The 15,307-nt window shown below is 43.3% G+C and overlaps 1 protein-coding gene across 1 annotated transcript; it reads right to left on the bottom strand.

Annotated features, from left to right (window-relative positions):
• Window positions 1–3,278: 3,278 nt before the first annotated feature.
• PLK2 (polo like kinase 2) lies at window positions 3,279–9,456 on the bottom strand. Its single transcript, XM_059833328.1, has 14 exons — window positions 9,238–9,456; window positions 8,600–8,707; window positions 8,330–8,446; window positions 7,949–8,078; window positions 7,579–7,666; window positions 7,081–7,176; window positions 6,653–6,851; window positions 6,413–6,560; window positions 5,893–5,990; window positions 5,131–5,251; window positions 4,621–4,861; window positions 4,392–4,521; window positions 4,193–4,303; window positions 3,279–4,070 (listed from the first exon to the last, which is right to left on the bottom strand). Exons 1-14 carry the CDS (start codon window positions 9,454–9,456, stop codon window positions 3,879–3,881), a joined length of 1,998 nt encoding a protein of 665 aa, XP_059689311.1. The 3' UTR covers window positions 3,279–3,878.
• Window positions 9,457–15,307: the final 5,851 nt, after the last annotated feature.

The following is a 15,307-nucleotide window of genomic DNA, read 5'->3' on the forward strand; positions in this document are numbered from 1 at the left end:
ATTCCAGAGGCTAAATCTTCACATTCTATTATACTAATTTCCAAACACTGATGAACTATGACATTTGTTTCCAATACTGTATATTTCAATGAAGTTTAACATCTTAATTTGTATGTATTGGTCTAACATTGTGGCAATTCAAAGACATCTGCCACTATTGATGTTAATAAGGCATAAAGAGTATAAAAGCAGACCAAAAGAAAAAAAGCTACAGTCTATGCCATGCATGATTCCGGTTGATTCCTTAGGTATGCATCTAGTTGGGGGTTCATAATTACCTATAAGAACCTATATATTTTTTTTTTTAAATTTACATCTACATTTAGAATCCATCTCATCAGACAGGAAATTTGCAGTTATTGATGGGCCACTGAAGGATCATTCTTCAGTCTGACTATTTTCAGATGTAATGAAATAGCTTTAATGTGACTGAATCTTTTTCTAGTTTCCTGAGTAACGTGGACAATGTCAGAAAGTTTGTTCAATATTGCAGAATAGCGTATAACCCAGACTCTCTATTTTTTTTCTCATATACAGTATATGAAGTGATTTAGTGAAATGGAATAATTTCAGAACACCTTAAATGGATTACTGAATGCCCTAGAACACTTGAGTGACTAGTGGCATCACTGGATAATAGATTACGTTAACAGTGAAGCATGACCTATTTGAATCATTTCCTTGACTTGTTTGCTACTGGCAGGTTAGCGCACTGGGCTGTACAAGTATGTATGTATATCTGCAAAAATATATTTGAAGATTTGATAAAGATGTTTTGCTAAGAGTACAAGAGATTTTTTATTTCTTGGCAATGTTATTTCCTGTGTCCACCACTCACATCTGAGAAACCTACGTGCCAACTTTCAACTAATCCTTTAATCCCCACATTTTCATTCAAGTACATATGCTCCTAAGCTCAACTCTCATGCTGTGTTTGCTCTTGTTTTCAATAGAAAAGATTAGGATCACTGCCTGACAAGCATAAAATCCAGACCATATACCTTTCTTTCAAGAGAAGGCAAGATATTTGTTATACAGAGGAGTGGACAAGTACTTCTCTAATATTAATCTTCCCATATGCAGAGTTACAGCAGGGATGTTACATGATTGGGTAAGGGAGGTCAATTAGTGTACTACAGTGTCTTATTTAAGACAGGATCCACCCTGGGGAAGAATTTCAGAACCTTTGATCCAGATGCAAGTTCTTACATTACAAATTTTAAAGCAGCTTTCCCTCCTTGGGCTGAGGGACTAGGGCAAATGTAGTGTACTTTGAAATGGGTATTTCTCCTTAACCTGATCTAAACACCTCTCTTATTTTGCAATATGAACATAAACAGTGAGGTAAGGATACACAGTACTAACCAGAAAGATACAGAAGGATTTAGAAACCACCAAGTATCCTGGTACCACACATACACATTGCATACGAATAACTGCTTCACTTAACTGTATCTGACTAAGGTGCATTACAACTGTTCACAACCAGTTAGCATCCTACGATAGGATTTGGGGCCTTTACATCCACTTCTGAACATCCTACACTCAGTCAGTTTCTTTGCTTACACCAGCCTGATTTTCAGCCATTGAAAGATGATTTTGATACTCTAAAGAAATTACAGCAGCTGAAGTAAAGGTTCATACCTTCTCTGGCACATAGACAGTCAAAGAAAGAACTGTTTTTCCATGTCAAGAAGTACTACAGCTCATGTAATTTTTGAGCTTCAAATGCACACAAACTGTATGCTTACTGGTGTCACAAACAAAAGGTGATATCTCAGTTTGTAAGAGAGAAAGGCTCAACAGTGGCTGTATGTGTGCAGCAAAATTAAGTAAGTCATGGCCTCCCAGGAATAAAATCAATCATTATCCCTTGAAGAAAGTAGATAGCTGGGAAGCTGAATTCTGCTCACTATAGCAAGCATATATTTAACTTCACTGAGCTGCCTAGAGTTACGTTAATGAATCCATCTGAAGAACTCAATTAGGTCTTCCTGTCTAGACTTGAGAAGTAAATAAATATTACCTGTTGCGTGGTATTCAATATAAGGAAAACAGTCACACTTATACACACTTGCTGCAAGATGAAGCAAGCCAGTGATACCTCCTCTGCTCACTGTTTTGAGTTAACATCTGTACTTACTTTAGTCTGCACTTGATTATGTTGACTGTCTGCTCCTTGCATTCAGCTGCTTTGACTGAAACACTGTTGGCAGTTGAGGTCTGTCTTTCAGTTATATGAAGATTAACCCAAATAAGCAATTGAACTACTGCTTGCTGCTGCATGAGAACAGTTGCCTGAAGACTGCTATGTGTTTCTATAGGTCCAGGTGCTAAGTAATATCTGGAGAGAAATAAGCCCAGCCCACAAATATACATTCCCCCTTGCACTGCGTCATGAATCCTCAATAATCCCATCTATTTGCATAGTTTAACTGACAAATGGCATTGCCTTCACTTTAAGAAAACAATTGCTCTAATAAGTGTACAGTTAATAGCAGTGGGATTGCACTAAGCAGCAGGCCATCCCTATGCTGTCCTCAGCTGTTTTGAGCTACTTTACAGAGAACTAACGGCATACCATAAATGGTATTTGGTCTTAATAACACTTGTGGTTGTCTGATGTTATCAACTCAGTAAACCCAAAGATGCTACTAAGTCAGCCTTTAATCTCGTCACCATTTTGATTTCACTTTACTGGGGTTACCATTTAACCAAGGGCAGCAGAAAGACACACACAATAAAGCACAACAGAGGGACAGTGATAGGTATGGACAATTCATTCTACCATTGAGGTATCAGGATACTTCAGTCCCTTGGTGAATAAGAGTAATGCTTCCACAGCAAGTAAGAGGAGTAAGCTTATACAGCTCATTATCATAGCTACTGTCCACTGAGTATCATCCAGAAGTAAGGAGTTCTCTTCTGTCAGTGTAAAACATCAATACCAATTCTCAGATGTAGTGCCTTGAAAAGATCCATACTTTGTTTTTAGCCTCTGGGACAATAACTGAGTGTCAAGGCCTACATCATTACTCTGCAAGCTCCATCAGCAGTTGCTTTAGGGTTGCTGCTATAATTAGCATTAGCATATTGGTGCTTGCGCCTACAAGTGTGCATAGACATGGACAAACTGCTCAGTGTTAGAGCCTGTCTTTCATATCCTGACCTGTAGCAGACTTTTTTAAAATGGCATAAGGAAAGCAGACCTGCAAGATTTTTGGTAATGCAAAGCAAAGAATGTTAAGTTGTATTGTAAAAAGAGTGGAGAATGATGCTTCAGATTTCCATTCTCTTTATTGCCAACAGATTTATATTTAAAATGCCAAGGTCCAAAAAAAATGTTGTGTAATAAATACTTCACTTTAGGCTGTAATAAATAAAAAAAAAATTATTAACAAGGAATGCACTTTGCCAGCCACAAGTGTGGGTATTTTTGAAAAATAAGGAAAAAAAAAAAAAGAGTATGGCCATAGTTCACAGTTAAGCAGCCAGAAGCTGCTTATTACAGCTATTCCACAACAATGGAGCTCTCCTTTCCCTCCCCTTCCAGATGCGTATTCACAGTTTAACTCCATCAGAAATGCTCTCTTACAGAGCAATCAGTCATACTCTGCTCAGAGTTCAAGTCAAAAATATCTTTAACACACACACACACAAAGCAAGGAAAACTATGGTTCGAAGAACTCCTTGTCACACCGTTTTAGTCCAACAGTAGGTTTAAGCTTCCGTCTAATAGATGTGTGCCCAGCACACTAGGACAGTCAAGTTTTCGTACCACCACACATCCATCATCAACATACTAGTTGCTCCACCATCTCCACTGTAGATTTCACAGTGAACAAGAGGGTCCATTTGGTTTAACAGAGTCAGTCCCTTCAGTTACATCGCTGCAGCAGCATGTTCAGAGCATATTCCATTCTGTGTTTTAGTTCCAACGAGCATCCAGAAACCAGAAGAGTTGTCAGGCGAAACGTTGTGGATGTCCTCTCTTCATTGATGTAGGTAAGGAGATACTCTTCACTCTGATTGCAAATGATGATTTTCGTGTGATCATGATAGAAGTTCACCTAAAAAAGAGAAGCGAGTACCTGTTTGTATACTTTCTCTTTTCAGTTTCTGGCACTTATCTAGTTTTATTGCAATAAAGTATTTTAGAAACTTTTTTCTCCAGTGATGCTACCAAACTTACTTGAAACGTGCCATCATTGAAGAGCATCATTAATGCTTTATCAGATTTAAGCCACTGTAAGAGGTAAAGTCTGGGCCTGCGTACATCTGTTAGGCTGGGCAAATCTCCTCCCTAAGAAAGGGAGCAGACATTATGTTAAGCACTCAGTTCACATTTAGCGCACTTTTATAGCTCAAGATCCAGCAGGTACTGCACTTACATCCATGAGGTTCTCTTCCATGTAGTGAGAGAAATACTTCAGTACAGTTACTTGGCTAATGAACTGTTCAGGAGCCTCTGTGGCTGAGAAGACAGAGCACTGGCCTAGCTCAGCATAGTAGTGGACTGTCCTGTAAGAGGAGAAATAAAGTAAGGAGGTTAGAGATGAGATAAAAGCAGTTCATGTTTACACCGCCTTAGTGAGTTGTCAGTTCTGTAATCATTCTTACTTTTTGTCTGGCAGAAGGCTCATATGCGCCCCATTGTTGAAAAGGACACCAACAGTGTGATCTGACAGCTGGTACCCAAAGCCATACTTGTTAGAATAGTCCACCCATTTTGTAACCCACTGGAAGGATGCTGTCAGCTGTTCTTTGGGAATGCTGTCTGCTTCTGGCATGTTCTCCAGACATCCTCGCAATACCCTTGCAACTGTATCAGCAACACTTCCCATGGTACTGTCTTCCAGGCCTGAAAGAGAAGGATTATTAGACTGACAAGAGCACACAGAGAACAGGCTTTAGTTCTAAACCTTTCAGTTATCTAGACTGTAATTTTAAGATGTTTAGCCTTCATGGCTTTCCAGTTTTAAGTCTTCCAAAATATTGGCTGTAAAATTTAGAGCATTAAAAATAGGGGGTGTGGAGGAAAGTAGCTCTTTGTTTCAAGCTTCTAAGTCTGAGACACGAAGAAAGTAAAGGTGGGACTCAGAATTACAGATTACATTTTGCTGCACTTACATTCACTGCTACTGCTGCAGCTTCCCAAAGTTCCTCTGACTATCATCCGAATAGAGTCTCCAATCTGCTTAGTTTCTGGTAACACTCCTGGCTTCACTACTGTGATAAGAGGCTGGATCTCCTAGAAGAGACGTCAGACATGTAAACATCAAACACAACACAAGCCAAGGCTTATACAGAAGTTTTGCATGGCTCTCCTGTCTCTCAACAAATGATAAATTCTGGGGAAACTGGTATTAATGTTTCCAGCAAGTACAAAGAGCTGCTATTAGAGACTAAGCACAAAGAAGCACACCAGGTCTTTCTATTCTTTGGATCTTCAATTTGCATCTTACACACCATTTAATCAGTCTTCTGCTCTCCTGCCCTAGCAAGAGAACAGCTGTGTGCAGATCTGAACACCAAATGGTAAGAGTTAGATCTCAGCAATTTATTCTTTAAGAAGTCCTAGTTAATCATGAACTAAAGCCCTATATTTGGAATATTGGGAAAGAACACCTGACAGACAAGTTACCACATCAATGACAATGGAGTCTAGGCAGATACTCTAATTACTCAAAAGACAAAATTGATAGTCTCTCTACAAAGGCTACCATACCTTGGTGAAGTTTGGTTAAGCCCTCTTAAAGCAACTCTGCTAATCATTTAAGCTTGATTATGCTGTGTACAGCCCCGGCTCTGATATCCAAGTCAAATATAATTTAATTATAGCTACTCCACCCAACTGTTATTGGATTTGAATTGAACTGCACTTGGATTTACCTCCTCTGTTCTGTGTTTGTGGGGCTGCTGGGTTATTGATGTCTTCTTCAAATCATGCCTGAGCTTGTAGATTTCTTCATCTTCTTTAGCTAGTCTGTCTGTAATACAGGAAAAAATACTTAACGCTGCATCTGGAAGTGCTGTTCAATTACAGAAAGCCTAAGAAGTTAGCTACTAACAAGAAAGCACAGTGTCCCTCCAGTAGCTTCCTCTAAATCTGGCATGGTCTCCCAGAACAGCAGTGCCATTATACGCAGATCACAGACTAAATTTTAACAGACATTACAGACTAATGGATGGCCGATATAGATTGTCAGTACGCCATAAGAAGCATTTACTTATGTAAGTTGGCATAAGTCGCAGGCTACCGTCTATAGTTACTGATAAAGAGGTCAAAACTAACCCAGGGAAGCTCTGAGATATAAATACAAGTCATCCATTGCTATCTCATAGCTGTACATTACTAGCATGACAGTGATGGCATAGAGACAAGTTTCAAGCGTAGCTACAATCCACTTACTATGTGCGTCGAAGTATCTGGCTTTATCCTTTTTACCACCAAAGAGAGCAGCAGCTGCTTTTTTGAAGAAATTTTTAGCAGGACTTGACAAATGGAAATCGGGAACGGTGTGACAACAGCTAGCAGAGAGTCTATCAGGTGTAAAGCCCTGTGGAAATGAGATTCAAAAAAAATTTTTAGACCACAGAGTACATTTTTAGGGTGGGTATTTTTTCAGCCACAACACTAGACAGTACAAACCTGTAAGAAAAATTCATGCCGAATTATTTCATCTAAACTGGGCCGATCTTCAGGATTTTTTGACAACATGCTAGCTATTAAGTGTTTTGCAGGTGCCAAGAGAGATGAAGGCAGGCTGTACCTTGCTTCCCTTATACATCTGTACGTTTCTTTAAGATTTGTGGTCTCAAACGGGGGTCTTCCCAACAGCATTGTATACCTGTTTAAAAGCAAAGGAAACCAGTTTTATTTATTTTACACACCCACAATACTTATCTACAACTACTGAAAAAGCTTTGTCTGTCTTCTGACACGAAGGAGAACTTTGGCACTTGGACCATACATGTATAAAGGGCTGCAAACTGATGCAGTACTGCATCCCCTTTGAACTCTTAAAAGCCTAAGCCAGTGATAGAAATATTTAATTTCAAAGGCAGTGAAGTACTTACATTACACAACCTAAGGCCCAGATGTCAGATTCACAGCCGTGCCCTTGTTTATTGAGGACTTCTGGAGAGAGGTAATTTGGTGTGCCACATATTGTTCTGCAAATCAAAGAGGCCACAGAGCCAGTTAGTATTTCAGATAGAAAGAGGAGAAAAGCTATTTTTCATAGGGCAGGTTTTCATCTCAAGTTCGAGTAAGAGCTTAGAGACTCCTAAAGAGGAGCTGTATAAATGTTAATAGCGTAGACATGTTTCATGGTGTCTTTGTGATACAGGAACAGCAGACTCATATTTGCACTATTTGTCAGTCAGGTACGCTGCCTCTGGCATTTGCTATTATTCAAATGCTCAGAGGAAAGCAGAAGCCAAAACACAGCAGCCTGCTTTCTAGAAGGGGAAATGTTGATCCCAGAAGCAATTAACTTTTGCTATGGAACAGGATTTCTCATTTCTAGATGAATTTGGTTTCATTACTAGACTTTACATTTTTGATGCTCCTACCTCCTCCTGTGCTCCAGTGGTTCCAGCCTAGCTGCCAAGCCAAAGTCACCCAGTTTCAGTTCCATGTTCTCATTAATGAAGAAGTTACCTAGCAGACACAGAAATTCCAGTTAGTCCTTTTCTTGCAAGGTAGGAATGCATTTTACAGAGGTGCTGAGTCATACTTTGTTCAAAGCCAGAAGCTAGCCAAGATTTTTTTTTTTTTAAAGTAGGAATGCTTAATGTCATCCCTTAAGCACTCCAAGTTTCCACTGTAAAGACAGACTGAGCTGATTCTATTAACCAAGCTCTCACCGTACAAGTGTAAAGAGGTACAATGCTGACGGGGCTGGAGGAGTGTGTTTTGAAGTTGACAAGGTGCAGAACTTACCTAGTTTAAGATCCCTGTGCAAGATTTCCTGTTCATGAAGATACTTTAGCCCTGACACAATTTGCCTGAGGTAGTATCGTACTTCTGGTTCTGTCAATACCTTCCTCGCTTTTAAGATGTGAGCCATTGACTGCAGAGGGAAAACAAAGGCAGAAATGTCACTGAACATTCACGCTCAGGATTCACCTTACACAAAAGTAAATCAGTGCATGGAGAAATGACTACTAAAGAAGCCATGAAAAATACCTTTTACACACATTTAAATTAGTTGCAGATTCCAGATAAGTAAATACTGGATTGCACATTTAAATTAGTTGCACACTTAAATTAGTTGCACATTCCAGGTACATGAATACTTGATTTCTCCTAGTTGATACTCACCCTTCTACTGCAGTACTCCAGAAGAATGTAAATATTCTCTCGGTCTTCAAAGTAGTGGTAAAACTGCACAACATGTCTATGATTAAGCATTCTGTGCAGCTCAATCTCTTTATCAATCTGAAGAGACAAGGCGGGGGGGAAGTGTTGTTAGCCTTGCGTCCACAAGGTTGAGCAGACAGCTCTATTGGAATCATTTCAGGAAAAGGGCTGGGCAATCCAGCACACAAAGAGAGTTTGAGGAGAAAAAGAAAGTCATTCATGCACACACACCTTTTCCCTTTGATGAGGTTTTGCTACTCTGCTGTGAGGAATGATTTTTGCAGCATAAACTTTATTTGTTGTCAAATCTGTCATCTCATAACACTTGGCGAATCCACCCTAGAGAGACACAGGAGAAAAAGGCAATTACAGCAGGTATGAAAGAAGTCCCACACTTAGTCATTCACCAGCTCACGTATTAGTCAAGGAGCGCAACTTCCTTTGCACCGGACAATTTGGTGCAAGGCAGGTCTTAGGTTCATCGCCTATCTGAAGGTTCGCGTTGCGGCTTCCCCCCACCACCCATGCAACATCGAAGTAATTTTTGTAGGTTGGCCCGAGCTGAGGGCACGATTCCGCTTCTCTTTCGGGGCAGAGATGAGTCGGGGACAGGAAGGGTGCTCGGACCCACTGCGTCCGGACCGGGGCAAGGCAGGGGCAAACCGAACTCCGGGCAGGTTGGGGGAACTCCGGGCAGCAGTGCGGCGCACTCCAGCATCCCCCGGAGGAAAGCAGCCCCGCAGCGGCAGCGGCCGCCGCACGCACCACCCGGACCGGCGCTCCCCACCGCGCTCCGCCGAGGAGGGCGGCCGGGCCGGGGCACACCGGCTGCCGCCCCGGCAGGGCACGGGGCCCGCCGCAGCCATTACCTTTCCGAGCACTTTGCCGCGGCAGTAGCGCTTCCCCGTCGTGGGGTCGGTTATAATCCGGGAGACCTCGGCGGTGGGGTGGACGTGCTGGTGCGGCTGCTCCTCCGCCTTCTTCCTCCGCGACTCGCCGCCGGCCGCTCTGCCCAGCGCCGCCTCGCAGCCCTTGGCGCCGCCGCCGCCGCCACCCGGCGGGTAAGCAATGGTCCGCAGCAGCTCCATCACCGCGCCTCGCCGGCTCCGTCCTGCCCGTCTGCTCTGCTTCGCCTTGCCTTGCCTTCCCGCCCCGCTCCCGACGCGCTCCCGACGCCGAGCAGCGCCCCGGCTCGCCCTTTATATAGCGGGCGGCGGCTCCGCCCCGGCGCTGCGGGACGGCCCCCGCCGGGGCCCCGCTCCGCCCGCCCGGCTTGGCCCGGCCCCGGGGCGGCCCGAGCGGAGCTGGGCCGGAGCGGGGCGCCCTGCCCTGCCCTGCCGTGCGGTGGGGGCGGGACCGGAGGAGCTTCGCGGACAGGGGGATAAACCCCGCTGGAGTCCTGGGGCAGCCGGGCCCGGCGCCTTTCGGGTCGCCCTGCAACGCGCTCCAGCTGCGGTGTCCCCTCTGCCCACCGCCGCCCGCCGGGGGGCACTCGGGAGGGGAAGGTCAGCACAAGGTGTGTTTTCCTGACGTGACTATTGCTGCTTGTGGGGCAGCAGGGGTTTCCCATAGACGGTCAGCGCTGCGGCCTGTACGAGCAGCCCGGTGACAGCATCTGTTGCTGCGCATGAAGGGAAGGAGTTTTTCCCACCTATGCCTAAGCAACTCCACCACAGCAGAGAGCCAGGGCCTGTTTTTTACCTCAGCGTGAAGCTGAGCCCCACGGACTTGCTCAAACAGTGCAAGTCATTGGGGTGCATGCCCCGGTGCCAAGGAGCTACCCTGCCCCTCCTTTTGCGTGGAGAACCCATGCCTAGTGACATGCCCCAGAGCTGTCTGACAACAGCCAGCTCTAAAATCTTCTTTTCCACCGGCAGAAATATTTTCTTAGACATCCCAAATGGCACCTACATTAATTTTGAAGACCCCTGAAGGCAATTATAGTCCAGGGCCTCTGATCTAGATGTTTGAGTACAGACAATTGTTGAAGTGTGTATATGGGAGAAAAGTTTTGAAATGTGAAATAGTTTTGCATTTCTCCCATCCTGAAAATGCAAAAAATGCTGAAGTTCATTACTTCCTTGGTTTGTTACACATTTCTGAAGTATTATTTGCTTGTTGGCACACACTAAGAATACTTCTACCCACTCTCATTGCTGGTAAAAAAAAAAAAAATCAAAGTCTGTTTGATTTAATACAAATGACTCTCAGAGCATGTAACTGCATAAATAATTCCAGTGTTAGTCACTGAACATCCCTCATTTCAGATCTTAAAATAACAGCAATATATGCTTATTTTACAGTGTCAACATCAGGACGCATGCTTTATCAGACACCTCCCACCCAAAAAAAACCCCAGCAAAATGCAGAACAACAATATTTAAGTTTCCCTACATAGGTATTGCATTATGAAGGTAACAGTGCTCAACTGTCAAATATACTGGATTGTGTACACTCTACTTCTACCCATCCACAGTTTTTTACTGGACATGTGCTCCTGGACACAGCCATCTTACTTCTTACCTCACTCTGCAACATCTAGCCAAATCATGTTAGTATTACTAATGATTAACCATAGGGATAGAGGTAAAAGAAGAAGAGGGAAAAATTGGGATATACAGACTGTACTCAGTCCTGTGCCCACTCTCCCCTTGGCCTTACAAGTATTGGCCTCTCAGGCGAATATTGTTTCCTTCACACAATTTAACTTTCTCCAAATTCATATCCGTTATTGCAAAATAAGTTATTTAATGTAAACGTGATTTCTTGATGCTTTGTTTTCTGTCAGGAAGTTGCTTTGGTCTGCTGTGCTGAAAGGCATATGGGGACAGGGGAAAATAGGCAGGATAGATGTACACATTTTCCCTCCACTGGAAAGGAGTGGTACTACACATGGTAAAAAGCAAATTTAAGAAAAACAGGCTTTGTCTGGTAAAGGTGTAGGGGAGATTGTTAAGCCTGGCTTTAAGAGGACACAAGCACATGGTTAAAGCTGAACACACGAAGTGTTCTGCTAAGCGAGACTAGGACTATTTATTCTCACATATTTGGCTGAAGTAAAGTCTGCAAGCTGTGTTCCTCTGAGTTACAAAAGGCCATGAGGCTGCCAGGCTGCCTCGTGCTGCCTGTTCAGTTACTCTAAGTTTGCTTCTCCCGCTTTGGCACAGCTAGTATTTACCCAATACTTATCTCAAGGTGCCAAGTTTACCATACTATCCATTGTGAGGTTTTACAAAGCAAAAAATGTTGTAAGAATAAGAATTTCTGACAGCATTCTTAACCCCAATGATGAATCATATTTCTGCCATTTCTGCCTCTGAATTTGCTCCTTCATCTTTCCTCTTCTACAGTCTTTCCACTGTCTTGCAAGTTCTGCCCTTCCTTCTAAGTCCAAATACGCACAGCTCATCAGGTAACTTTAGCTGTAGGTACTAAGTTCAACACTTAAGTGCTCCAGAGGCCTCTAAAAGCTTATGTGCTACCACTTACATTTCTTACACTTACATTGCTTACGTTTCTTAGCTTCTGTGGAGAGCTACTGGATGTTTTTCAATTCATGTATTTCACTTTTTCCTTCTAAAGCTGTTCTCCTGGATAAAATAACAGTAACGCAAAGGCTTGAAACTGACCCTTTCGTATCTTGCAAGAGGAAAGCTATCCTAGCCAGCGCTCTGTAATCTCCCACTTTTTCTTCCAAGTTACATCAGCAGAGTGCTCAAGTGTACCTGCAGAAGAAGCTCATTTGCAAGCTAGCTAAGATAGCAGCAGCTCTATAGCCAGATCAGTATGCAGCACTGCAGTTACCCTGCCAAGAAACAGAGCTAACGTAGCCCGAACTCAGGCTTGAGATGTACCTTCTGTCTCTGGCTCCAGAAAAAAAAGTAATCCCATATCCCTACAGCTTCATTTTAACACAGGTGTACAGCTTTTTCATAAAAGCCTGATTATCGAGGCTCTGAGAAGCTGGGCATGCATAAATCCCTGGGTCAGATGAGGAATGGGAATTTGACAGAGTCGTAAGTGGCCTAATTACAGGCTTGTGGGAAGAAGGTCTTGGCAGGAACCACTCATTCTTACCCTAGCATTGGGAAAAAGAGGTGTTTGAAGACTTAAAGTTCCAGAAAGAAGGGCATTAAATCCTGGATGTCCAACTCCCTGCATACTGCAGAGCCTTGGCACTGTGTTCATGGCAGTGAATTTGTCAGGGCAACCAAGTCCTTATGTGAAATCAGTATCAACGCCATCTACCTGGCCTCCAGACTGTCTCACAAACTGAACTTCCTTCCTAGAGTGCCACTAATACGCTTTTCCATCACCAGTATGCCAATCTGGGCCAATTCGCTATGCTCCTACAGTCACACGCCCCGATAGCCCTGCAGTCCATACTGGGCTCAGGTGGCACCCCACGCTGGTTTGGCAGGCAGAGCTGGCCTTTTACCCGGCTGGCCTCATCGCTTCCTTTCTGATATCAAAATGCCTGCTCTCCCGCCTCAGGGTAGCTGTCGGCAGGCCGTTTTTTTCCACTTAGCTGGTCATGGAGTGCCCTCAGCTGCTGAAGTGAAGTTACGACACTTTGTCCAAAAAGCGTATCCTACTTAAAGATGGGACAAACTACTGAGCCCGGCGAATAGCATTGTCACTGGAATACGTACCAACATACATGGGTGATAAAAATTACGCAGCTTATTTCTAGAATAGAACCATTAAAATTGTGGCTTTTACACGAAGTGCTTCAGAATCCTTTGCAACTTGTCAGAGGAGAGAGTAGTTACATCTGAAGAAACTATTGCTTATCTTGCTGTATTTTAGTGATTGACTAGGTCTCATTTCTCCTCTTGACTTCTTCCCTAACTCATCCCCCTCATTTCGTTTCTCTAGTTTAACCTTTTCCACCCCACCAGCTCCACACCAGCCTTTTCCCACCACCACATATGGGTCTGTACGTGCTCTGCTTTTGTGTTTCACGCTTTCTCTGTTCTCTGGGGCACTTGCTGTTTTGCTTCCAGTAAAGTACTCATTTCATGGCCTGTAGGGTATCTAGCATAGGCAGCCTCACCAAATAAAGTATAAAACATGTAAAAGCTGAACTAGATACAGAACTAAATATTTGCTCTGATGCTGCCATGCAGTTTCAGTGTGCCACTTTCCTTCCAGGATTTTATTTTCACAGATCATTCTCACACACAGGTGTGATACCATTTGTCCTCTCTAACTCACCGCAGAGCTAGTACAAAGCATTTGTTTCTGCTCATGTAATTCTTGTATTTTCATTTCCTTTGTTTGAAGCTTGGCAAAGTTTCCAAAGACCTGAATTCTTTCGCAGTTTCATTTGAAGATATCTACTAATTAAAAAGCAGGCAGACTACCAAGAGCTTAAGGCAATCATATGTTTTACCAGAAAAATCTCCAGAAAGAGGGTGCTTAGCCCAGTGGTCACATAGGCTGTGCTAATTTTTGGTTCCTTCTGAGCTGGTGCCAAGGTCTGTTCCCACCATGCCAGTTCAGTGTGGGTTCCCTGGGGCCAGCAGGAAGGCAGGGCTGCAGTTGTGGTGGTTATAGGACCCTATATTAAGTCCCCAGAGACACAAAACTCTTTCTATTTCCTGGAGTTTAATGAGTACCTACATGGTCAGGGTGGCTGGCTGGCTCTGTAAGGTGTTCCACCAGTGCAAAGGTCAAGTATGGGAAATAATATAGCTCCAATCAAGTGTCATGTTAAAGTGAAGACAGTGTCAGCTGTCTCTTACCCCTCACTACTCCCACACTCCTTCCCTGTGCTGCTTGGGTTGAGTAATGTCTCACAGCTTGATTTCAGGCACTAGCTCTTGCCCTCAGAAGTGCAGTAACACATTCATACAGCACCTACTTCTACGAGTAAAGTCAGACCACAGGTTTGCACATTGTGGTATTTTTCTCATTTTGTTTTTTCATAGCTTGACTTGTTTTTCTTGCACATCCTAGACCAAAACAAAGATTATACTAACCTCAAAGTTAACAGTACTGCAAAAGTAAAGGCTATAAAGCCTTTGCCCTTACCTCTAAAGGCTGATCAAACTTGTTATTTTAAACTTTGCAAGGGTAATAGTTGAGGATGTGTTTGCACAGACAATACTGCCAGATACATCGTTTCCTTCAGTGAAATTCTCTACAGCCTCTACTTGCCCCCCCATGCAGTGCACTGGGGAGAACCAAGAGTGCCAACTGTATTACCCATCCACAAGAAACAATTTAACCTAATGACCAAAACACATGCAAATGCTTCATGCAGTGTCCTATAGGAATCACACCCACTCTGCCTGCAATGTGAATGCTCTGAAGTACTCACTTAGCCAAAGTGTATCTGTCCACAAGATATTTAGTGAGACATCCTGACACCCTGGCCACCTGTTCTATCAGCAGCAGCTTTTTCCAGATGCTGCTACTGCTTCTGCTGAAGGACTGGTGATTTTCAGTATGCTGTTGAAGGTGCTTGGAACTTCATGAGATGAGGACTTAAGATACCGCATGCCAGTGGTATAATGGTTATACCCAGAATAAGCCTGCCTCCCATATAAAAGACCACTAGGCATATTACACAACTGCATCAGTCATGCACAAGGAACAAAGATCTATGTGCTGGTAAAGCATCATGCCCAGTATTAGACAATTGGCTTCAAACCTGAGGAACAATCAGAGTAGTGTTTTGTGCCCTGGAAGAACTGTCTAGATTTTTTTGCTTTTTTTCCCAGCTCTTCTCAATGCCCAAATATCTTAAACATAAAACCTCCTTATTAAAGGAAATAATGCCAAAGGGTAGTCAAAATCCTCTAAACAGAACAAAGAGTTCACTACTTCAGTCAGTTTGTTTCCCTTCCTGCTCTCCCTTCCCTTTTCAATTTCAGTCTTCAACTATTGCAGGACACAGGACAGGAGACAATTTCCTAACAATTAGGCTAAGCA

Source organism: Gavia stellata, chromosome Z, assembly GCF_030936135.1.
Source record: "Gavia stellata isolate bGavSte3 chromosome Z, bGavSte3.hap2, whole genome shotgun sequence".
Taxonomy (NCBI): domain Eukaryota; kingdom Metazoa; phylum Chordata; class Aves; order Gaviiformes; family Gaviidae; genus Gavia; species Gavia stellata.

What these genes read in the sequence shown, in the direction of transcription:
- PLK2 (XM_059833328.1), bottom strand. Translation starts at nt 9,456, where the DNA reads ATGGAGCTGCTGCGGACCATTGCTTACCCGCCGGGTGGCGGCGGCGGC. An exon ending in CAGATACTTCGACGCACATA is followed by an intron (nt 5,991 to 6,412) that starts GTAAGTGGATTG and finishes CCTGTATTACAG; the next exon opens with ACAGACTAGCTAAAGAAGAT. An exon ending in CTGCAGCAGTAGCAGTGAAT is followed by an intron (nt 4,862 to 5,130) that starts GTAAGTGCAGCA and finishes CTTCTCTTTCAG; the next exon opens with GCCTGGAAGACAGTACCATG.